At 41.1% G+C, this 26,371-nt stretch overlaps 1 protein-coding gene across 1 annotated transcript in view; it reads left to right on the forward strand.

Moving 5' to 3' along the window:
- Positions 1 to 25,594: 25,594 nt before the first annotated feature.
- Positions 25,595 to 26,371, forward strand: part of TMEM123 (transmembrane protein 123) — a 29,527-nt gene continuing 28,750 nt past the window's right edge. The window contains exon 1 of the mRNA XM_061628732.1: positions 25,595 to 25,981. Coding sequence (XP_061484716.1) covers positions 25,924 to 25,981 — 58 coding nt within the window. The 5' untranslated portion in view covers positions 25,595 to 25,923. The remainder of the gene's footprint in view (positions 25,982 to 26,371) is intronic.

Raw genomic sequence — 26,371 nt, forward strand, 5'->3', positions numbered from 1 at the left:
CATCCTTGCTATAGGTCAGGTGTGGGGACCCTTTGGCCCTCCAGATGTTGCTGAACTACACATTTCCCATCATCCCTGGCTATTGGCCATGCCTGCTAGGGCTGATGGGAGTTGTAGTTCAGCAACATCTGGAGGGCCAAAGGGTCCCCACACCTGCTTTAGGTGACCCTTTAGGTACCAGATATGATGAAAGCCCAACAAATGTGTGTCAAGCCCAGCAAGTGTCCTCACTGTTCACACTCTTGGCCTCACACGGCCCCAGCTTCCCATACAGTAAAAATGTTTCAGTCATTTGGAAACATGAGTATAAAGCATTCCAGAACCCACAAACTCAGTGTACCAGGAAAAGATTAGGCTTACACAGAGCCTTGGGATTTAAATATTTGGCAGTAGGTCTTTTGCTCTATTGTCAAGCTGTTGTACTGTACTGCTTTTGTACAGGATGGGAAACTGTTGCATAAGCAATACTTTCTTATATCACAAAGGCATTCTGTACATTATGGGATTCCACTGGCCAGTTCTGTGATGTAATGAAGGAGCTTAGAAAACCACGGGTAAGACTGACAAGTTTCTCTTTGGCTCTGCTTGTGCCTTTCCAGGATCAGGCACATGATAGATCTAGGTAGCAGACAAGCTTTACGTTTTCAAAAATGCGGACTTGCCATCAGGGGTGGATAAATCTGTCTGTTTTGGATTCTCTCAGTTTCTAATTTTTCCATTCTTAAGTTCTGTTCTCTACCACATTTCCACGTCTATTTGTGATTTAAAAAAAAAAATTCTCAGGAAAATTCATTAGCATTTTAGTGCAACTTTATCCTAATATGTACATTTTTCTATGCTATCTTGCCTAATATACATATTTTTGTGAAATAATTTCCCCTAATATAATGCATTTTTGTACATGAATATTTGCATTTTTATGCACACTTTCTTCTAGTATATGCATTTTTTGTATTCATTACTTGGATGGAGAGCTGCATTGCAAAATTCAGAGAAGGGCGAATTTCAAAGGATGGCTGTGTTTTGGTTTACATATTTCTTCAGAAAGTGTGAATTAGGAAGATTTGCCTTCAAATGCAAACTGAATCAAATTTCTTCTCCATCCCTGCCAGCCATCATGTCTTCCTCCCAGATTTCTGGGTGTAACCCAACACATGCACACACCTAACAGAGACTAATACAATCTGTAATCTCCATCTTCTGGCTGAGTTTAAATGCAAATCTCATGTCTCCAAGAGCCAGCCTCATATATTTTATTTTTTTTACCCCATCATCCTTCCAACTCTTGCTTTGTGCAGCATCTTGCCTGATGAAGAGTTCTGGAGGACTCAAAAGCTAGCACACTACGTTGTGATATTGATTAGTCCTAAGAAAAATATTGCACAACTGTGTATACTAAGGGGGTCCTCAAAGGGGTCAACTCAGCTGCTTTTTCTTCTTTTCTTTTTAAAAATAAGGAAGTACTTGCCTCTATCAGTGGCAGAACATCACTGTAATATGTAGACCACAGATCTGATCTACATATGCTTCAAGCGCTCGTTGATATCACTCAAGCTTTGTGAGTACACTCACCAGGTGCTATATGAAGATTTTTTTCCAGGGCACTTGTACTCTCCGGGAATCCTCAGATCTATGCAGTTGGTGCACAAGGATGGACATACAGATCTTCCCTTGCCTTAGGAAAGGACCATAGCTCAGCAGCAGAGCACTTGCTTTGCATGCACAAGCTGTAGGTTCAGTCCTTGGCATCTCCAGGTAGAACCAGAAAAAACTGCTTAGAGATGCAAAAGAATAATTCACTAATATGCAAAAAACCCTTGTGGTTTAAGAAGGTACCTATAGCCCACAGATATTTCTATCAAACTTTTAAAATCAGGGAAATTGGGCAACTATAGTGAATGCACCAGGGGAGCAGGAGACCTGATCTCCTCTCTGAGATATTGTGCTGTCCTACAAATCTGTAAAAATGCAGACACAATTTGGGCTGGTCTTTCACAGTCCTACTTCCTGTGTAGCTCAGAAGAATTTGGTAACATGCATAAAGCAACTTACAATCACAAACATCACAAAAATAGGGTGGGCGCTAAAGATGTACGTCCCAGGTGTCAAAGGTTAGAGTAATACAGACAGTGACACTGTGTACTATACAGCCAAAAGAGTGGCTATACACTATAGACAGCTTGGATTTTTCGTATTCTGCAATGTTAAATTTAAAATACTCCCCATGCCATTCTGATGCTTCTCATAAGCTCATTTCAAAACATAACCTTACTAAACGTATAGTTCTGAACTCAGAAATGCTTGCTTAACAACCATGTAAGTTTTCATGGTGATACACACAGCAATCTGAGAGACTTGAGAGTTGAAAGTGTAAAATAAGAGAGAAAAAATCCAGACCCCTGTTGACTGTCAGTGGTCTCATAATTGGTTGAAGTGAATTAAAAATCAGCCATGTTCACAGAGTACCTGTAATCCTGTTACTAACTTTGCCCCCATACTCTGACCTTCATCTTCTGCAGTTTTTAAAAATGCATGGCTGATTTTTAATTAATTTAAGAAATTTAACATTGAAGTCTGTTACAGCGTCGGGCATGCTCAGTAAGAACCAACTGTCAGTGTTCTAAAAGCCAGACTCACAGTTGCTTCACTTGGCTAATCAGGTGGCCACACCCACGCCACACCTTAATTTCACTTTAGATAGTCATGGCTTCCTCCAAAGAATCCTGGGAAGTGTAGTTTGTGAAGGGTGCTAACAGGAGATTCCTATTCCCCTGACAGAGCTCCAGTAGCCAGAGTGTTTTAACAGTCAGCCCCTCTTCTGGTTTAACAGTCAGCCCCTCTTCTGGGAATTGTAGGCCTGTACATTTGTAGGTCAGTACAATATCTCAGAGAGGAGATCAGGTCTCCTGTTCCCCTGGTGCATTCACTATAGCTGCCCAATTTCCCTGCTTTTTAAAGTTTGATAGAAATATCTGTTGGCTATAGGTACGTTCTTCAACCACAAGGTGTTTTTTGCCTGTTAGTGAATAATATCACATCAGTGGATTCTGAAATACCTAGCTATGCTGACTGGATATATCTTTCAAAGGCTTACAGCAAAGAAATACAAAGATGTGGCCACCCAAGCCATTAATATTCTGAAGATGAAGAAAACAGATTTGCAACAGATGTGCTACAGAAAATATGCCAGATAGGTCTCTAGACAGGTCCAACAGAGTTGCTACAAACTACCGAGACTGTATAATTTCAAAGTTTACAAAAATTTGTCAACAAATATGGAAAACTAAACAATGGCCCACAGACTGGAAACGTTCAATATACATCCCAATTCCAAAGAAAGGGGATGCCAGGGGATGAAGTAATTATCTAACTATTGCCTTAATATCCCATGCAAGTAAAGTAATGATCAAGATTCTACAACAAAGGCTCTTTCCATATATGAAGCAAGAAATGCCAGACATCCAAGCTGGATTTAGAAAGGGAAGAGGCACCAGAGATCACATCTCAAACATACGTTGGATAATGGAATGGACCAAGGAATTTCAGAAGAAAATCACACTGTGCTTTATAGATTACAGCAAAGCCTTTGATTGTGTAGATCATGAAAAACTATGGAATGCTTTAAAAGAAATGCAGGTGCCACAGCATCTGATGGTCTTGATGCGCAGCCTATACTCTGGGCAAGAGGCTACTGTAAGAACAGAATATGGAGAAATCAATTGGTTCCCAATCGGAAAGGATGTGAGACAGGGGTGTATTTTATCACCCTATTTGTTTGATCTATATGCAGAACATATCATATGGAAAGTGGGATTGGACCAAGATGAAAAAGGTGTGAAAATTGGAGGGAGAAATATCAATAATTTAAGATATGCAGACAATACCATACTACTAGCTGAACCCAGTCATGATCTGAAACGAATGCTGATGAAAGCTAAAAAGGAAAGCACAAAAGCAGGACTACAGTTGAACGTAAAGAAGACGAAGGTAATGACAACAGAAGATTTATGTAACTTTAAAGTTGACAATGAGGACATTGAGCTTGTCAAGGATTATCAGTACCTTGGCACAATCATTAATCAAAATGGAGAAAATAGACAAGAAATCAGAAGAAGACTAGGACTGGGGAGGGCACTATGAGAGAACTAGAAAAGGTCCTCAGATGCAAAGATGTATCACTGAACACTAAAGTCAGATCATTCAGACCATGGTATTCCCGATCTCTATGTATGGACATGAGAGCTAGACAGTGAAAAAAGCAGATAAGAGAAAAATAAACTCATTTGAAATGTGTTGGAGGAGAGCTTTGTGCATACCATGAACTGTGAAAAAGACAAATAATTGGGTGTTAGAACAAATTAAACCAGAACTATCACTAGAAGCTAAAATGATGAAACTGAGGTTATCATATGTTGGACACATAATAAGACGACATGATTCACTAGAAAAGACAATAATGCTGGGAAAAACAGAAGGGAGTAGAAAAAGAGGAAGGCCAAACAAGAGGTGTATTGATTCCATAAAGGAAGCCACAGACCTGAACTTACAAGGTCTGAACAGGGTGGTTCACGACAGATGCTCTTGGAGGTCACTGATTCATAGGGTCACCATAAGTCGTAATTGACTTAAAGGCACATAGCTTCAAAGGTCTCTAGGTTTGGTTTAAGACCCTGGAGAGCCACTGCCAGTCAGTGTAGGGTACACAAAGCTAAGCTATGATATAAGACTGCTTCCTGTGTTCCAGTGTTCCTGTTTCTAGCCTTCATCAGCACACATTCATCACACATAATGGACATGAGTGCTAAAAGCCAAGGGAGGAGAGAGAGCCATTATACCATTGTGGTGTAGTGGTTAGAATATTGGACTGGGGCCTAGAAAAGCAGGGTTCAAATCCACACTCAGTCATGAAGTTCCCTGGGTGACTTTAGTTCAGTCACTGTGTCTCTGACAAACCTACCTCACAGGATTGTTGTGAGGATATCAGTGAGGAGAGGGAGAACCATGTGTGCCATCTAAAGCTCATTGGAAGAAAGGTGGAATATACATGCAATAATAAAATACAAAATAAAATAAAATAGTAGAGAAGCAGGCGATGGATTGGTGTCTAATATTCTAGTCATTTTTTTGAAAGAAGATTGCAAGGCATATCGCACAAACGAGGGACTTATATTACCTTCTTGTATCACACTCTTCCTCCAAGGAGCTTAGAGCAGGTAAAAAATCTGCAGTTTCCCCCCATATTGTCCTCACAACTTTATAAAATAGATTAGGCTGTGAGATCATGTTTTGTTTTTTGGGGAAAAGGACAGCCACTAAACTTGTTGGCTAAGCCAGGATTTGAACTCATGTCTCCCTAGTCTATCTCCAACTCTCTTGTTCATTGCACAACACCATGGGGAGAATCATGTCTGATGTATATGGGAAGACGTAGGCCCCTCTTTAACATATATTGCAAGCTGAAACTTTCTCAAAAATGATCAGACTCATTCTTTTACCTCCTAAATAGTATATACATACTGACCTCTTGCAGGATACATCATACCTTAAACAATACTTGCAGCGGGAAAATGTGTACACCTCATTAATGAGGATGCAATGCTGGACTCCAACAGAGGCACTTACATCTTGAACCCTCAATTAATTCTAAGGATTTCCAAGGATGGATCCTGAACTGACATTGTTCAAAAAAACCCCCACAAAAAACAAGACTGGATGTGCATGAGATTTCTTTGAAAAACTAGAGCCTTCTCCTTTCTGTTCACCCAGGTCATTATTCATAGCCTTTAAGCTCTCTGAAACCACTTATAGATTTCAAAAAGTCCCATCAAGCAGTAGCTTGTACTTCTAGGATTGTCTTGCATGAATTATATTCCTAAATGCATACATTGTTGCTTTTGTTTGTTTGTTTGTTCTTTCTGGACTTGGATTTTTCAAGAAGTTTCAGCTATTGTTTCGCAGACTATCCCTCCCTCACCGCAACTGGCTTTACTCTCTCTCTCTCTTCATGGGTCATTTACAAACAGTTACAGTATAAATCGTTAATAGTGTTTTTAGTGTCCGCTGCAAAGCTGGAAGTTGCTCAGCACTGGAATCACAGCCCTTCATTTACGCTGGCTGGTTGGTGGACAAAAGTCTGGAATATAGCACTACCAGAAAAACGGATGCAACAAAATAGACTGAGTAGAGGTGTGATTAAGTTGGATACTTTTACTGAAACTAGGTGGCCCCTATTGACGTATGTTAACACTGAGGAATGTGCCACTCGCCCACATGCAGATCATTTACCATGTTGGTCTGGACTGCTTCAAAGACTTTATGTGCTTTCTTTGTTATCACTTTAGTATGCCTGTTCTTTCATCTTTATCTCCTTCTATATCACCACCATTTATGTTATTTAGTATGTTATGTTTGAAAACTTTAATAAAAATGTATAACAACACTGATACTTTGCTGTATTTTTATGAGTTGGCTCCAGACTTGCAAATGTTGCATTTTCTTTTTTTTAATTTATTGGTATTTATATGTTGCCCAGCTAGCCACATCCTCTGCATGGTTGACAAATTAAAATTAAAAAGGTAAAGGTAAAGGTGTCCCCGCACTTATAGTGCGAGTTGTTTCCGACTCTGAGGGTGACGTCTTGAGACATTTACAAGGCAGACCGTATATATGGGGTGGGTTTGCCAGTTCCTTCCCCGGCCTTTCTTTACCCCCCAGCATATGCCGGGTACTCATTTTACCGACCACGGATGGATGGAGGGCTGAGTGGACCTCGACCCCTTTTACTGGAGATTCGACTTCCTCCTTCCCTTGGAATCAAACTCCAGCCATGAGCAGAGCTTCAGCTCTTACCACTGTGCACCACGGAGGATCTTCAAATTAAAATTAACAAAATGCAAATACAATCAACAATCAGTGCAGAAGCTGCACTAGAACAGACTTTCATAGAATCATAGAGTAGTAGAGTTGGAAGGGGCCTAAAACCCCTGCTCAGTGCAGGAATCCAACTTAAAGCATACCCAACAGGTGGCTGTCCAGCTGCCTCTTGAATGCCTCCAGTGTTGGAGAGCTCACCACCTGCCTAAGTCATTGGTTCCATTGTTGTACAGCTCTAACAGTTAGGAAGTTTTTCCTGATGCTCAATTAAAAGCTGGCTTCCTGTAACTTGAGCCCACTGTTCCGTCTCCTGCACTCTGGGACGATCGAGAAGAGATCCTGGCCCTCCTCTGTGTGACAATCTTTCAAGTACTTGAAGAGTACTATTATATCTCCCCTCAGTCTTCTCTTCTCAAGGCTAAACATGCCCAGTTCTTTTGAACAAATAAAAGAAAAGGCAATTTTAGCATACAACTAGCATAAAACTGTATAAAGCAGCATAAGATCAAGAAAAGAGCACTAAAATCCAGTGAAAACATAAATAGTTCTAATAAAAAACCTGGAAGATAAAAAAGAACTGAAAAAGATCTTAAACAGGTGCCAGGTGAGACCCTCTGGGGAGAATATTCTATAAATGGGGAACTACCACTAAAAAGGCTCTCTCCTTAGTAACTACCCACCCCATTTTACTAGGTGGGGGACCTTTAAAAGAGCCTCTGATGAAGCTCTTAAAGTATAGGCAGGTCTATGGGAGTACATGGTAAAGCCATTTAGGGCTCTAAAGCAAGTTTGGGGGACTTGTTGTTCCGCATATGTTGTAGCCTCCAACTCCAATCATCCTTGAATATTAGCTGGGGTTGATGGGAGTTGAAGCCCAACAACATCTTGGAGGGCCATAAATTCTACAACCCTATGTTAAAGGTTAATGTCAGTGCTTTGAATTGAGCCCAGAAATGTACTGAGTAACAGGGCAGATGACTAAACTGGTGTAATGTGCAGTTATCTACTAGTCTCCATTAATAATATCACTGCCGTATTCTGGACCACTTGGAAGTTTCCAGATTCTTTTCAAGGGCAGCCCCATGTATAACGCATTGCAGTAATCCAAGTGGGACATTAGCAGAACACAGATAACTATTGCAACGTGCTACCTTTCCTTCTTTACTGCCAAATAATTCAAGCACAATTGAGTGGCAAAGCTGTTTCAGACTAGACCACTGCAGGTGGGAGATAGCTGACAGAGAGTGTATGTCTGGACTGTTCCCTATAAGAAACCTTTCAGCACCACACAGAAAACTTCAGTTTTCCTGTCTTCAGGGAGAAGGCTAGGCCTCACATTCTGGTTTTCAACAATGCAGGGAAGTGGTTGGTGGGTGTGTTTCAGTTAAGGAAAAGGCTTAACCCAAATTATATAAATTAAGGCCCTAAAATCACTGAGCTGGAAGAAATTAAAGGCTATTTTGTCCAGCCCTTTAACCATCCCTTCACTAGCCCCCACCCCCACAGTTAAACTTGTCTGTTCCCCTTTAAGAAGGATGAAGTGGTAAGAACAGACCTAATTTTTTTACTTTAGACTAAGATTGTTAGCTATATACAACTTCCTCTGCACTATACATCTAAACCAGTATCATACCACTTTAAACAGTTATGGCTTTCCCCAAAGAATCCTAGGAACTGCCATTTATTAAGGGAGCTGAGTAGGGTTGCCAGGCTCAGGGCCTGAGAATGATTCAGTATCTTTAAGAGAAGAGACGATTCAGCCAAGTGCAGATTTTCTTGCAACACTGTAATGGGAAAAACCACATGGTGAAATTCTTCCTTCCCCCTGCACAACTTTTAAAGATACAGAAGACTGTATCCTAGAGCTGAGGGTGGAAACACACTCACTCTTCCACTGGTTCCAGTGCGCCTCCACCTCTCTCTTCAGAAAACCAGGGCACACGATCTACTCAAACCCTGCCCCTTTTTCCTGTAAAACCCGGTGGGAGCCGCTTGAGTGCATTTTTTAAAAAATTCACTTCTAAGAGATTTTGCAACTGATCAGCAGATCAACCCATTCCCCCTCCGGGTGTGGCTAATGGAAACGCTTTGATCTTGTGACTAGTGTGTTTACATCCTGAGAGTATTGTGATACTGCTTTAAGTGCATTGTGCAGAGGAGGCCCAGCTCAGGACAGTGTCACTTTCAAAATACAAATGTCATCACTGTCTTGTTCAGAGAGCATAACCCTCATCAAGCCTCTTCAATGGGCAGAGTTGCCTTTGAGTTTATGAAATCTTAATGTATCTATTTAAATAGTTGTTCAGAACCGCACTCAGTGGCAAAAACTGGTCCCCGGGCACACAGTGAAACAGCATCAGCTCTGCTATACTCTACCTAGATAAAAGCTTCTAGAGTCTCTGTCTGCCATCTGGTGGACAATGCAGTCCTTTGTCTTGTAATCTTTTTACCTAAATCGTCGGTTCTCAAACTTTTATTGAAAATTGCTGGGTGTCTCAGCATGACAAAGTTTTTTGTTGTTTTTGTTCCTAATGGGATTGATCTTCCTGTTTTGGTGAGCAAAAATCTCTGAAGGCTGTCATCAGAATAAATAAACTACAGGACCAAATACAGATATTCTCAGTTGTTACACAACCTTTCTATGAACCACCTAAATGGTTTTTGCTCACAAAACCACAAAATATAGAGCAGCTTGAGAACTTCAGAAGAGATATTAGACATAACTGATGATAGAGCCAGTGTGGTATAATGGTGTTGGATAATGACTTGGGATACCAGGGTTCAAATCCCCACTCAGTCACAAAGCTCACTGGGTGACCTCGAGCCAGTCACTGCCTAACCTACCTCACAGGGTTGTTGTGAGGATCAAAAGGGGAGGGGAGAACCGTGTATGCCACCTTTCTTTCCTTGGAGAAAAAGTAGGATGTAAATGTAAATAAATAAATAAGAACCTCCTTTTCTCTAAGAATAAGACCACTCATTTCTTGTACTAAGCTGGTATGTTCATAAATAATGTGTGCTGTCTGTTAAACCTTTATTTATTTTCAGTTGGGTTTAAATTTACCACCACATCACATGGATCTCCAGGGATAGGCTAACTGAACACCAGGTTTAGCCATGAAATAATGTACTCACTACTTGCCTCCCCCCCATCCACAACTTTGTAAACTAAAAGTAATAACAAAGATCCAGGAAAAATAGGTGATGGCTTAGCTGTGGAAGGAGTCAAAAACTGCAATTCTACGCTTGAAGATTAGGAATTCCCATCAAATGCAGTGTATTGGATTATCTGATTAAACACAGTGGGATTTACTTCGGAGAAAACATTCATAGGAGAGGGCTGAAAAAATCCCTGAAACTTTCATCTTCTGCTGGTAGGACAGGACTATAAGTAGACCTCCCATCTCCTAGTCTAAGGTGAATCACCAATAACATTTTTATACAGGAAAGGTGAATATACAGTGTAGTCATTACAGAGCACCAGACTAGCTATGATACATACGAGGTAACCTTGGGCCACAGCCTCCCTCCCTCTCATCTGAGTGCATCTTACAGGGTTGTTGTGAGGAAAAAAGGGGGAAACCAGTCTTGCCACCATGATCTCCTTGGAGGACAAGGAGAATAAAAATGTAATAAATAAACAGGCCTCGTGTGCCTTTAAGGCAGGGGCAGAAAAACTGTGGCCTTCCAATAGTGTTAGGCTCAAACTCCCATCATCCCCAACCATTGGCCATGCTTTCTGGGGCTGATGGAGTCCAATTGCATCTGGAAGGTCACAAGTTCCTCATCCCTGCTTTAATATATATAAAAAGTCAGCGGATAGGGAGTTGGGCTTGGAGCAGATACAGTTATTAAAGATACAGGAGTATCATCCAAGTCTATGCTCCAACGACAAACGCAGAAGAAGGGGAATTGGAGAGATTTTTTGCAGAATTGCAGGAAGAAATTATCACGCATCAAAATAAGATGTGATGATAATCATGGGAGACTTGAATGCAAAAGAAGGGAACAGAGAAGAACTAGGAATTGTGGGGAAATGGGGCTTAGGAGACAGAAATGAAGCAGGAGAAAGACTTATTGAATACTGTGAAGCCAATAATTTGTTTCTTGTGAACACATTTTTGAGCAACCGAAAAGATGACTGTACACATGGACATCACCAAATGGTCAATATATTATATATAATGATTATATAATTGGTAGCAGAAGATGGAGCAGTTCCATACTTTCTGTGAAAACAAGACCAGCAGCAGACTGCAGTACAGATCATGAACTGGCCATATCAAAAATCAAAGTAAAGCTAAAGAAGAACAACAAAGCAATCATAATGTCAAAATACAATTTAAATAACATCCCAGAAGAATATAAAGATCAAATAAGGAACAGATTTGAGGCTCTAAACTTAGTTGACAGAGATCCAGAAGAATTATGGAGTGAAGTCAGAGACATTATCAGGGAAGAATGCAAAAAGACAATACCTCTAGTTAAAAAGAGAGAAAGACCTCAATGGATGATTGAAGAAACTCTTCAGATGGTTAAAGAGAGAAGGAAAGCAAAAGCACAAGGAGATAGAAACATGGTCAGAACCCTAAATGCAAATATACAGCAACTAGTACGTAGGAACAAAGAGAACTATTATAATAAAATTGTTGTAAACTGCCCAGAGAGCTTTGGCTATGGGGCAGTATACAAATGCAATAAATAAATAAATAAATAAATATTGTACAGAAATGGAAAAGGACAACAAAAAGGAAAGAACAAGAGCCTATTCCAAAAGATTAGAAAAATGGAAGGGAAATTTAAACCAAGAGTAGGGATGTTATATAATCAACAGAGGAACACACTGACTGACTGAGATGAAATAAAAGAAAGTTGGAAGCAATACATTGAAGAATTACATAAAAGACATACAAGGATGACAGATCCATTAATGGAGGAACCGTATGATGAAGAACCAGAAATTTTAGAAAGTGAGGTGAAAGCTGCTCTTAAAATACTTGGAAGAAACAAATCACCAGGAACAGATGGCATACCAATAGAGTTGAATGAATGAATGAATGAATGAATGAATGAATGAATGAATAAGTTTATTTTGGTCAAAGACCAGCAAGTACAAAATAATTAGGTCATGGTCATAAAATGCATATTTACAAAACAAAAAACAAAAAAACTTCTAATTTACAAATTTGCATCACTAGAACTAAGTAGACGATTAGCCAAAATGAATAAAACATTTTTTAAATCTTTAAACCATCTTCTTCCTGCGAGCAATGGCGGCTGCACAAAATTTTGCCACCATAATAGTGACCCATGGCTCCCAATCTGCAAGTAATTGGTGAACAGATGTTGCCTCGGGACCTCTGGTCATTTTATACAACACAGGTATATAAAAGTGTCAAGGAAATCACGATATAGGGGACAATATAATAAAACGTGGTCCACCGATTCCACCGTTCCGGACTCACAGGGGCAAACCCGTTCGACATAAGGAACTCTCTTGTATCTCCCTTCCAGCAACGCTGAAGGGAGTACATTAAATCTCGCAAGTGTGAATGCCTTTCTGTACTTAGCAATGATCAAATTAGCTAGGTAATCCACGGGCGCAGAGGCTTTCACGCTAATCCGGTAGTTGGGGTATGCTGCAGCAAAACTCAGATTGTTTTGCGACTCAATATCCCTAATTCGTTGGAGAATGATTTCTTTAGCCTTGAAGTAACCAAGGTCTAGCACCGCTTTCATCGAGAAACCGAGAGATTGCGGACTTCCGGGAAGGGTTGCTTTGCCTGTGCTGCCTCTGAGCGAGCTCTCGTCTCAGAAGAAGCTTTTTCAGCTTTAAAATTAGTCAGAACGCTCTTTTTGACTGATAAAGATTTTCTCCCGGGCAGGGAGAAACGTAGAGATCAACCCCAAAGCCTGTTTTTGTGGGGAGGACTGGATTTCATTTATTTATGAGAGAAAGTTCAAACTGCAATGCCGGACGGACTTTCATCAAGCTCTAGCTGATTACAGCGACACGTTTATCTTTTCTTTAAAGAAAAAATGGACTCTAACAGGCAGATAAGCATCCTTCTTTCTATCTTCTTTTTCCACTTGGCTTAAATTGGTGCAGCAAAAAAGAGATTTGTCAATGAATCAGCTGTGAAGAAATTCTAGGTGAGTTTTGGCTTTTCTCTTTCACTAACGAAATTAAGGAGGAAAGAAATTGAAAAAGCTTATCTTTGTTTTTATCGCAAAAAGCTGTCCTGGAGGTGCATTCTAAAGATATTAACGGGATTTCTATTTCAAGGAGGGGGGGGAAATATTTTTTGGTCTATTTCATTTTGACGAATCTGCTTGTTCACGACGCCACTAATTGTTTTGATGTTGGGAACTAAGTTTGTTTTGTATTCCTGAACACATAGAGATAAGGCAGGCTATATTGTCTACACTGATACAAGCAAGCCTGAAATATTAACCCAATTGTGGCTGAAATAATTTTTGTCTCTGTGGTTTTAAGAATGACAACCAGGAAAGTGAATGAGACCATGGAAGAAATTATGTTTCAGAAAATAATGGGTGAGATTGAGATAATGAAACAAACCCTGAGACAGGGTAGACAGGAGATGAAAATTGAACTTAACAAAATGACGCAGGAGCTTAAAGAAATAGTGGATTCTGTGAGAGAGGAGTTTGATGGGATAGGGAAGCTACAAGACCTGGAGATTGGAACAAATGTGAAATTTGAAAAAGATTTGGATTTTATGGATGTTAGAAATAAAGTTGACTGTTTGGAATTCAACGTTGTCTCTGAAGAAATTAATGAAGATTTTGGTGGTAAAGCTATCAATGTCTTGGATAATTTTCTGGACTGGAATGATGTGATGGAGTTTGACATAGAAAAAATCTATGGAGTTGGCTACAGATATGTGACAGTGGAGAAACTCTTAAGAGATGAGCCAGTGCATTTTGTAAAAAAGAAGAACAGAGATATGACTTTGCAGCAATACTTCAGTAACATATTCAGAATTCTTGACTGGAATGATGTGATGGGGCTTGACATGGAAAAAAATTATGGAATTAACTACAAATATGTGACAGAGCAGAGATGCACCCAGAGCAGAGATGTGACTTCACAACAATATTTCAACAACATTCAGAATTGATGGCAAAGACATATTTGTGATGGGGGAAATTCCCATCAGACTCTTGTTATATGACTATGGCTACGACAGCAAGATCATCATGGGATACTGATAATGGACAAATGGCTACTGAAATTACTGGACTTAACAGGATTATTGAGATGGATTAATTGATATGTTTACTTGGACTATGGCTATGACAACAAGATTATTATGGGATATTGATAACGGAAGAATGGCTACTGAAATTACTGGACTTAACAGGATTATTGAAGATGGAAGATGGAGTTAATATAGATAATGGAAGAATGGCTATTGAAATTATTGGGCCTAACAGATTTGAATTAGATGGATTAAGCGATATGTTTATTTGGAGAAAAATTGAAAGATATATCTTTCAAGGAATTGAAACCTCTCTTTGACTTTTTGTGGAAAGAATAAAATAATGTTTAAGAGATTTGATGACTAATTAAGATAACTACTGGAGGAAAGTGATTTTATAATATAATTTTAGAGATAGGATTGTTATATATTCTAGACCTATAACTGATCTGCGACAAATCGGAAGTCGACATTTTATTTTATTGTTTAATTGTTTTTGTTTTGTTTTGTTTTTTGTCTTTGAAAATTTGAATAAAAATTAATGATAAAAAAAAGAGAAACCGAGAGATTGCAATTTATTATTCACGGCATGTTTCCATTGTGATTGGAAAGTATCAGTTAGTATTAGTGGGGCTAGGCCTAAGGGAGACAATATCATCTTTAGCCAGAAGTTAATCCTGTAGATCCAGGCGCGTGACTCTATCAGAAGAGTCCCAACTCCCAAACGTAAAACTACATTTGGCTCCCACCCTCTGGAATTCCCTACCTTTTGACCTTCGCCATGCCCCTTCCCTGATGGGGTTCCGCCGAGCCTTGAAGACCTGGCTATTCAGGCAGGCCTATAGTATCTCTGGAGTGGATTCATTTTTATGTTTTTATTAATTGGAAGCTGGTTTTAGATGATTTATTGAATTGTGACCTTTTGGTCTATATATTGTAATTGCTTATATTAATGTACGTCGCCTAGAGTGGCCATTCATTCGGCCAGATAGGCGACTCACAAATAAAATGTTATTATTATTATTATTATTATTATTATTATTATTATTACAACTGGGTACACCAAGAATGCTCCAAAGAAATTTAGATTGTATACATTCAAGAGGGGCGTAATTACCCTGTGTACAAAGCTGTGAGCCATATAACATCTGGGGTACAACCTTGGCGTTAAACACTTGCATAGCCGAAGGGATGTGCTGGCCCCCTTTAGAGAAGAAAAAAGCAAGTAATGCCCTTACGCTTCTCTGCGCATTCTCGGCCGCTTTATTCATTTGCGTTTTCCAGGAGCCAGAGGAATGGAAAGTTATTCTCAAATACCTAAAAGCTGAGACCTGTTCAATCGAGTGATTATTTAATTGCCGTCGGTATTTAGTCCTTTTCCGGGTGAAAACTAAGATCTTGGATTTATCATAGTTAATTTCCAGCTTTTCTTCCATACAAAAGGAAATTAACGCTCTCAAAAGTCGACAAAGACCCACATTTGTTAAGGACAAAAGAACAGCATCATCAGCATAGAGCAGGGAGGACAGAGGCCTACCTGCCAACTTGGGAGGATGGGAATTCACCTCCGCTAGATATTTAATTAGGGACGATGTAGAAATTGAAAAGGGAAGGGGCAAGTATGCATCCTTGCTTGACTCCGTTATAAGTTGGAATAGGGGCGGTCAAATGGCTGGCACGATTGCATCTTACCCTCAAGCATGTTTTTTCCATATAGACTCCGAATTAGGATTAATAACCGCCTGTCAATATTAGTCTCCTCCAGTTTACTCCAGAGTCTATCCCTGGGGATCAGATCAAATACTGACTTAAAGTCTATGCAGGCCACGTAAAGCGCTCCCCCTGGAGTTGACATATACTTCTCCACCAAGTGTTGGAGTACAAGTCCCTGGTTGACGGTGGAGCGTCCTGCTCTAAAACCGACTTGTTCATCAGCTACAATGTTTTCATCCTCAGTCAGATAATTTCTCAAGGAGATGACTAGCATAGAGCTTGCTGATGATACTCAGCAAGCTGATAGGACGATAATTTGCTGGGTCAGCTCTTTTCCCTTTTTTAAAAATGGGGATTATAATAGCCAGCCTCCAATCCTTGGGAATATAAACTGATTGGTTAATACATGTAAATAGAGCTGCCAGAATCGGCGCCCACCAATCTATGTTATCCTTGAGAAGTTCTGGGGGAATATTATCACTCCCAGGCACTTTACCCAATTTGAGCTTACTGAGAAGGGTAGCAATTTTGGAGATAGGGACTGGAGGCCATTTAGGAAGGGTATTAAAATTAATATCCTCCCACCCTGTACACAAACTACTTTGCCTCTTAGCAAAAATAGCTCTAAAGTGTGATTCCCAGGCGCTAGCTGGAATATAAAAGTCCATACTAACAAAAGAAGACTGCCCACCCCTGGATACAAACTACCGAGACTGTATAATTTCAAAGTTTACAAAAATTTGTCAACAAATATGGAAAACTAAACAATGGCCCACAGACTGGAAGCATTCCATATACATACCAATTCCAAAGAAAGGGGATCCTAGGAAATGCAGTAATTATCGAACTACTGCCTTAATATCCCATGCAAGTAAAGTAATGCTCAAGATTCTACAACAAAGGCTCTTACCATATATGGAGTGAGAAATGCCAGATGTCCAAGCTGGATTTAGAAAGGGAAGAGGCACCAGAGATCACATTGCAAACATACGTTGGATAATGGAACGGAGCAAGGAATTTCAGAAGAAAATCACCCTGTGCTAATAGGTTACAGCAAAGCCTTTGATTGTGTAGATCATGAAAAACTATGGAATGCTTAAAAGAAATGGTGGTGCCAGCAGCGTCACTAGCAGGAGTGCGGGGGGGTGCGGACCTCCGGCGTGCCCCCTCCCAGGGGCATGGACAGGGGTGGCTGGTCTCTCTCGCGTGCGCACCACATGCTCCAGGCTGACAGTGGAAGGCCTGTCCAGGCTTCACGGCCAGCGAGCGGGCGCCTGCTTTCAGTGCGCACCGAACCGGGTGCCGGGGGGCAGCGGCATCACTAGCGGGAGTGCGGGGGGGTGCGGCTCTGGGTGTCACCCTGTCATGGTGTCCCCCTGGTGCGATCCACACACCCTGCACCCCGGTAGTGAAGCCCCTGGGGGGTGCCACAGCGTCTGATTGTCCTGATGTGCAACCTATACTCTGCACAAGAGGCTACTGTAAGGACAGAATATGGAGACACTTTTTGGTTCCCAATCGGAAAGGGTGTGAAACAGGTGTGTATTGTATCACCCTATTTATTCAATCTGTACGCAGAACATATACGGAAAGCGGGATTGGAGTAAGATGAAGGAGGTGTGAAAATTGGAGGGAGAAATATCAATAATTTAAGATATGCAGACGATACCATACTATTAGCAGAAACCAGTAATGATTTGAAAAGAACGCTGATGAAAGTTAAAGAGGAAAGCACAAAAGCAGGACTACAGCTGAACATCAAGAAGACTAAAGTAATGACAACAGAAGATTTATGTAGCTTCAAAGTTGACAATGAGGACATTGAACTTGTCAAGGATTATCAATAACTCGGCACAGTCATTAACCAAAATCGAGATAATAGTCAAGAAATCAGAAGAAGGCTAGGACTGGGGAAAACAGAAGGGAGTAGAAAAAGAGGAAGACCAAACAAGAGATGGATTGATTCCATAAAGGAAGCCACAGACCTGAACTTACAAAATCTGAACAGGGTGGTCCATGACAGATGCTCACTGATTCATAGGGTTGCCATAGGTTGTAATCAACTTGAAGACACATAACAACAACAACGCAGCCTGGGATTCAGAGGTATACTGCCTTCAAATATGGAGGCTCCATCATTCTATGCATAATTCCATAGCTTTTCAAAAAGCTATCTATTTGCCCAGTGAATTGCATAAGTTAATGATGAGTTGTTTAAAGAAACACTTTTGTTTGTTCTGAATCTACTGCCAGTTTCATTGGATGACCCCTGAACTCTGGTGTTTTGTGGGGCGGGGAGCGGGATTCTTGCTCCACTCTTTCTACCCCATTCATATTTTATTTTATAAACTACTTTCATGCCTGTATTTCTCCCTCTAAACTAAAGATCCCCCCCCAATATGAATTCCCACTGGTGAGAGGAGGGGGAAGTGCACTCTGCATATGTTTGGTGCCCAGCAGCACTTTTTTATCTTTTCTTTTTCAATTAGTTTATTATGTTCTGGGCCTCAAGCCCTGGCAATGAAAAGAATTTCTTGAGGACCAGGGCGATGTAGCGGTTAGAATGCCGAGCTAGGATTGAGGAAACCCAAGTTCAAATCTTCTCTTAGACATTAAGCTTCTTGGGTGAGCTTGGATCTCTTGCTACCTTTCAGCCAAGCCTGCCTCACAAGATTGTTCTGAGGATAAAATGAGAAAGAGGGAACCATCCACACTGCCATGATTTCCTTGGAGGATGTCCACCCCATACATTTGAAGCAGCATTATGCTACATAGCAGTCATGGCTTTCCCCAAAGAATTCTGGGAACTGTAATTTGTCAAGGATGCTGAGAGTTTTTAGGAGACTCCTCACTGAGCTACAATTCCCCAAGTGGTTGAACAATCAATCCCTCTTCCCAGGGAACTCTGGGAGTTGTAGTTATTTGAAGGGTCTCCTAAAACCTCTCAGCACCCCAGGATTCTTTGGGGGAAGCCATGACTGTCTCCCTATGTATAGTGCAGATGGGGCCCAAGATAATAAGCCATCACCCCTTGAATCTTCAAAAAGTGGCATGAGCAAACTTGTAGCCCTCCAGAAGTTGCTGGAGTCTCAACTCCCATCAGCTCCAGGCAGGATGGTCAATGATTAGGGATGGTGACAGTTTTACTTCAGCAACATTGTAAGCCGCCTTGAGGGCCTTTTGGCCATAAGGCGGGGTATAAATTTAATAAATAAATAAATAATAAATAACATCTGGAAGGCCACAGGTTCCCTGCCTCTGTTTTCAAGTAAGATGGAATCTTGAGTGAGGGAGAGCAAAAAGAATGTATGAAGGGCCCACATAACAGTCCCTGCCCATGTGGTTCTGGTTTCCAAATGGGGCAGTAGAGGACGAAGTTATGGAAAAACAGATCCCATTACACCACATGTAAAGGGAAGGGGCATTCCACTTTGACCATTACGTAGAGGAGTCATAATTCAGTAAGAAGCAACTTGTTTTCATCCAGAAGGTCCCAAGTTCAACCAGTGGCATTTCCAGTTATAAGGATCTCAATTAGCAGGCTGCAGGAAACCTCTGCCAGAGGGCCACTGAGTCAGAGTAAATGGTATTTGGCAGCCTATTATTCACTCCCACAGAAGGCAGTGATGGCCTTAAAAGAGAATTAGGCAAATTCAAGGAGGATGGCTCCTAGCCATGATGGCTATGCTCTGCCTCCACGGTCAGAGGCAGTATGTTTCTGAATGCCAGTTGCTGGAGACAGCAGTAGGGGAGAGTGCTGCTGTGCTCAGGTCCTGCTTGCGGGCTTCCCATGGGCATCTGGCTGGCCACTGTGAGGATGCTGGACTAGATGGGCCACTGGCATGATCCAGCAGGGCTCTTCTTATGTTCTTATGAGTCGATTAGCCCAGTGGTGGGGAACTTCTAGCCCACGGATCTAATTAGGCCCACCAGGCCTCACTATTTGGCCAAGCCATCCCCAGTTGCAATATATATATCACATGTTGGACAGGTAAAGATGTACCTGGACCATGGGGGTTTGCAGCCATGGCAGAGCAAACCCCTTGCTCAGTGTTTTGCAACCAACAATGATCAGCTGATTGGCAGTGCTTGGGAAAGCCCTATGTGCTGTGCTTTACAAGTGACAATTAGCTGACTGTTGGGGCTTGCATTATGCCCTTTCCAAGCCCTAATAATCAGCTGATTATCAGGGCTAGCATAGCATTGTGAATGGCACTTTGCGAGCCCCAAAGATCATCGGATCATCAGCACAGGCATCTGACATCATTGTGATGGCAGGTGAAAGACAAGTGAGTGTCCCCGCCCACCTGTCAAACTTGGCCTGCATAGGATGCAGAAGTTAAGGATCTGTCCCAGCAACTAGACCCAGTTCCCCACTGCTGAATTAGTCCAACTAGAGATGAGCAGTTTCATGAGTACGATCACTAGGACTTGCTAGTCTAGACACTGAGAGCAATCCTGTACCTTATGGAGTTTGTCTAACTGAGCAAGAAATCAGTTTCCGCTTCAAAGTCATTTGGAGCCAAACTACACATGATGTTAAACAGGTGATCACATGTGCCTGTAGTTTTTAAAAGAGGAGTCACAGAGGGGCTCAGCCAGGATGTGGACCATAGAACATGGGGGGAAAGTTTAGCCCAGCAGTGGGGAATTTGTGGTCCTCCAGATGCTGATTATTATTATCATTATTGTTGTTGTTGTTAATAATAATAATAATAATAATAATAATAATTCTATATACTGCTTATGCCAAAATGTATTCTAAGCATTCGACAACTATAAAATCAATTATAAAAGACATACATAATTAAAATACACAATAACAATGGTTTAAAAATCAGTCCCTCATCAGGAATTGTAGCTCTGTGAGGGGGGTCGCCTAACAATTCTAAGCACTCTTAACAAACTACAGTTCCCAGGATTCTTTGGAGGAAGCCAGGACTATTTAAATTATTTAAATGTATGGTGTGGATATTGCCAGCTGAGATAGGAAGGCAAAAAATACATAGCAATAATATTTCCCAAATATTATTTTTCTCCTTCATGTTGGAGGAACAGCTTTAGAAAATTTTGTTCTTTAGAAATTTTTGTTCTATTACACCTTATTCTATGTATTTGGTTTTCCAATTTAAAAATTGTTTGGTATTTTATATATTTGTAAGTTGCTTAGAGACATATTTGTATTAAGCAATGAATAACTGTTGACAATAACAACAAAAACTGGTGAGGTTTACCTGGTACCTCCATTGTGATCTTTTTGGTCCCAGATGAAGACCTTTATATTTTCCCAGGCTTTTCAGGCTTTTTTTAAAAAATGCTTTTTTGATATTTTGCACTAACTCCAAGTCATTGTCAGTTTTTCTTTTCTTCTGCTGCTGTGTTTATAGTTTTAAGTTTTTATAGTTCATGTGTATATGTTCATGGTTTTCAAGTTGACTGTAAACCATCCAAAGAACTTTTTTGTTCTTAGGCAGTATATGAATATTGTAAACAAATCCAGAGTTGCTCCCTCTCTTCAGAGGACCTGTTGCATGCCAACTTCCAGCAAAGCAAGACTGCTTCCATCACAGGATGAGTGAGGTCCAGCTGCTCAGCCTATGACCCATCCATACCTCCTTTTAATCTGTGATCTTACTCCCTTGTGTGTCCATTCATTTGCTGGCATCCATATGACGGTCTCCGCCATTTCGGACTTTCTCCAGAGAAATCCGTACTTCCCCCACCCTGCTATAAACCGATTGTTTTTTCTGTCCAGATTATCTGCTCTAACCTCTGTAGTGTGGACATCTTTCCTCACTTTTATTTTATTATGGGCGGATGACTGGGTTAGATCCCACCCTCTGTCCACGTCTCTTCTTTCTTTCTTACAGTTCATTCCTGCTTCCAGTACTGAACTGGGCTATGTCCTCCTTCTGGCTTCTGTAGCTGTATCCCATTGCTTTTTTTTTTTTAACTATTCTTTTGCAATCAAACGTAAAATCAAATGTTTAATGAATCACATTTCCACTTAAAAGCTGTTTTATGATGTTATGCAAACAAAGGCCAATAGACTTCATTGAAAACACAGCAAACCTGTGCATGTGTGTTAATTCAAAAAGCAAAGTACCGTTCTAGACCAATCACCATAAAGGGGTGGAATTAGGGGTGTGACTAATGCAGAAGCGAATTAGACCAAAAATAAATTAACACCCATGCATATAGATGTGAAAAGTCGGGTTTTAAAAAATAAATCAGAGCACAAACAGAACATGCCTGGATCTCGAGGTCACCAACTGAATATGGAAAATGTGGATTTTGAGGTTAGGTATGGATGGGCCCTTGGACCCACTCCCTTGACTCAAAAGATTTTTAGTACAGGAAGAACTTTAGCTCAGTGACAGAGCAGATGCTTTGCCTGCAAAAGGTCCCAGGTTCAATCCCTGGCATCTCTAGGTAGTGCTAAGAGAGAAACCCTGCCTGAAATCCTGGAGAGCCGCTGCCAGTCAGGACGTCAACAGTAATAAGCTAGATGGGCCAATGATCTGACTCAATATAAGGCAGCTTCCTTGTTCCTATGGGGTGCTGCTGGGCATGACAACAGGGAAGAACAAAGAGAGAAGGGCAGGAAATGCTGCTTGAATAATTCTGGTTCTATGTGGACCCCATGCAGTTTCTGTTCCTGTATTAGATTTTGAGTGCAATTTTTATTATGAGACTTTTTCTAAGCACTTTGAGACTTTCTCAGGCTATAAAGTGGGATGGAAGTATTCTAAATGGCTGTATGTGGAACTTCTGCCCCCAACATTTAGATTATCATATCCTCTTTATGTGTTCTGCTGGCATTTGGAGACATTTCTTTTCATAAAAAAGCTGTTCTTGCTCAATTTCTTGTAATAATTGTTGGTTTGGATTCTTGCTCTTGATGCTACTTTTAACCTGGAAATTGATGTTTAATAATAATAATACTTAGAATCTGCATAGAACTTGTAAGTGTTCAAAGGGTTCACCGGCATTAACTTGTTGAAATCTATACAACAACCCTGTAAGGTAAGTCAGTGGGGTTTTTTATATTTTATAAACTTCTGTGAGCAACTTTTTATGGGCTCCTCTCATCCTGATTTGCTTGCGGAAAGCTTATGAGTAGGATATACAATCTTTATTGAGCATTTGTTCTGATTTGTTTGCAGGAAGGTTATGCAACAATGAACATTCATCTGTCCAGGGTCGTGGGGTGGAGTCATAGACTCCTTACTTTTTTGGGAGCAGGGTCCCAGCCAGGTCCCTATGCATGAGCCAATCAGCATGAAAGGAGAGCTTGGTAGCCACTGAAAAGACTCTTCTCAGTAGCTAACCCATAGCCTCCCCTTTCATGCTGATGGGCCCCTAGGGTAATTTTTTGTAGGGGGTGACATCAAGATAGACAAGGGAAAGTGGAAAGGGTGTGTGGCTGTGAGGGGGTGTGGCATCACTTTCACTAGGGGACCCTGCACTTCTGAATTTGCCATTGCACTACTGATCCACACTTGCTTGTGCAGAGGTTACATGTCTTTCCACCACCAACTGATCATTATCTCACACTGTTTAGTACATTTCCCTGTCACTTTCTTAACCGCAAAAAAGTCAGTTTTTTAAAAAATGGATTTATTTTGCCAGAGCACTTTAATCCACTTTAATTGTACAAACCTAAATTTCTGACATATGACTGAATCCCTCCTGCAAAACGGTGAGAGTCTATTTTTATCTGTAAAAATAAAATCAACAAATGCATGCACATTGATACATAAGGCTTTGTCTAGTAGGCAAGGCTGAGGTCCCAGTTCGCTTCTAGGGTAGCCACCTGTCCTACTTTACAGAGGGCGACCCTCTATTTTAAAAAGCTGTCAGAGGTCAGTGCTCTATTTGAAGGAGTTCCCTTCAAGTCCAGTTTAAAGATTTTTTGTAAAAAAAAAAGAAAACCTCTGAAACAAGAGCAGGAGCCTTAGAGTTGCGCATCATCAGTGAGTTCCAGGGCAGCAGCCCGAGCAGAGCAGGCACAGAGGTCACCTGCTCACTGCCTGACCCACCACGGTGAGATACACTGTTGTAAACTGCCCAGAGAGCTTCAGCTATGGGGCGGTATACAAATGCAATAAACCAACCACCAAACAAATAAATATACTGTATTTCTCTATCAATTATGATATAATTATTTCCAAATGTGCAACTACACATATACTCAGTGGTTGACTGGGTCTAAAAATATTGGTTGCCAGGAGACAAAGGGGGCCCACCGACAACTATAAGGCTATCATTTAATTTTTATAAGAAATAAATAAAATTTTCAAAAAATACATAAGTGGAAAAAAGGCACAATTAAAAATTTTGCGAAATAAATGTATATTTTTAGTAATTACAGTGTACATATATTGTACATATTACTGGCAGTATACAGTAGATACTAAATGTAAATACAGATTGTTATAATTGAATTTTTAATTTTTTTAAAAATTTTTTTAAATAAATGGTGGATATTTTTAAATAGTTTGCTTGTACTGAACATTTTACACATTAACAGGTAGTTCAAAAACATATTTCATGCAGTCCAGTATATTAATAGCAATTGTTTGAATTCACTAGATGATTGTGCAAATCTGTCAATAATTGCTTCTGCATCCAATTCATCTAACAATTCCTTTTCACTGGATAGCAACATGTATGATTCCAAGTTCTCCTCAGACAGTGAATTTCTTAGTCTTGTCTTCATGATCTTTAGCTTTGAAAATGTCCTCTCACATTGGACTTGAGTAACTGATAGTGTGCAGATGACTTTATAAAGTTCATAAAGGTTATCATATGCCTTGTCATGAAGTCTGTTGGATGCCAGAATTTTTAGCACACACGATGGGCAAGTGCTACAAATTTTACACTTGTTGCAACTGGAATCCATATTCTCACCATCATTAAGCAATAGCTTTAATACATCAAAGTTCGAAGCAAAAGAAAACAATTCCAATATTACTTGATCTTTGCTGATTTGTGGAGACAGCTTAATAATACCTTCCAATGCTTCGTCTTCAAGGCCCTTCTCTGCAATAGTTTTAAACTTTGCTGGGTCCAAGCAGGATAAATCTTTATACAACTGTTTGTGTTGTACAAAGCATGAATCTAGTGACTGGACAATGCGGTCCATTATTAGGTTAAACACATTTACTCAAAAATCAGCTAAAGAATCTGAGGAATTTCCTTCATCATCTATAAGCTCATATGCCATTCTTTTCTTCTTCCTCTGCCTCTTAACTGGCAATGCTGTTTCCAAAGAGTCAATTTCCAATGTTTGATTTTCATCCATATTCAACTGCGAAATCTTGTCATTACATTTATTTACAAACTCCAATGCCTTGCTGTGAACGTTATCAAATGTTCTTGTCTGTTCCTTCAACTTTGTTGTAGCTGAATCTACTAAATTCCATGCAGTAAACATATCTAAACCACTTGTCTGTAAATAACTTGATAACGGGGCTGTAGTTTCAAATATATACAAGTAAGTAAATGCTGTCAATATTGTTTCAAACTTTAGAAGACTTTGAAGTAAAACATATACTTTTTTACATTTGCAAATCCCCGTCCTCTTCTTTGGCGAGGCGTTAAGGGGCCATTTCTCCTGCGCTCGTGTCCTGCTCCTGGGCTTCCCAAGGGCATCAGGTCGGCCTCTGTGAGAACAGGGTGCTGGGCCAGATGGGTCGCTGGCCTGATCCAGCAGGGCTCTTCTCAGGTTCTTATGTTCCGCCTGCCTCGCGCCCCTTGCTGGGACTGAAAGCTCAGCGGCTCTCCCTGCAAGGAAGGCCTGTCGGAGCTGCGGGGGTGGTGCTGGAGGCCAGGGCAGGGCAAAGACAGAGCTGGAGAGAGAGTTGCAAAACCGCCGCTTCCCGGGCCGAAAGACCAATCGCTCGCCTCAGCCGGCTCCCCGCCCAAGCGAGCATCCGCCCGCCCTCCTCCATCACCGTCACGTGAGAAGACAGCCCGGGGTCCTTGCAGCAGCAGCACCATCACCACGCGGAGACGGAGCTGCGCGGCGTGGGATTGGAGGCAGCGTTGGCCTTTTTCTCCCCGCGCTTGCAAAGCTAGTCCGGAAAGGAGCTTTTTTTTTCCCGCCACCATGAAGCTGCTGATGGTGGTCGTGCTTCTGCTGCCGATCTGCCTCTTTGTCACCTTGGGTAAGTCACACAAAAAAGTACTTTCTTCTTTCCGTGAGATTAATCTGTCTCGCACGCGCACGCCCGTCCACGCCTGCTGACTTATCGGCAGGGACGCGTCCTCCGGAGATCGCGCGTTCGTCTTGCTTGCAAGCAGCCACTTGCACGGATTTTCACAGGCAGCGGTGGCGACTCCAGCAGTGGCTCGCCGGTTCTAAGGGAGGGGTAGCTCTCATGTTTCTTTTAAAAAAATCCGGTTTGTTGCTGTAAAGGCGCCGGCGACCTCAGGGCAGCCTGTGCGTATGTGTGTTCTGGTCGTCCAGCTCAGTGGCAAAGCACGTGCTTTTCATGGAGAAGGTCCCCCGGGTTAAATCCAAACCAAAAGTTGTTCGCGTTTCACCCAACGCAGAT

This window comes from Rhineura floridana, chromosome 5 (genome assembly GCF_030035675.1).
Source record: "Rhineura floridana isolate rRhiFlo1 chromosome 5, rRhiFlo1.hap2, whole genome shotgun sequence".
NCBI lineage: Eukaryota > Metazoa > Chordata > Lepidosauria > Squamata > Rhineuridae > Rhineura > Rhineura floridana.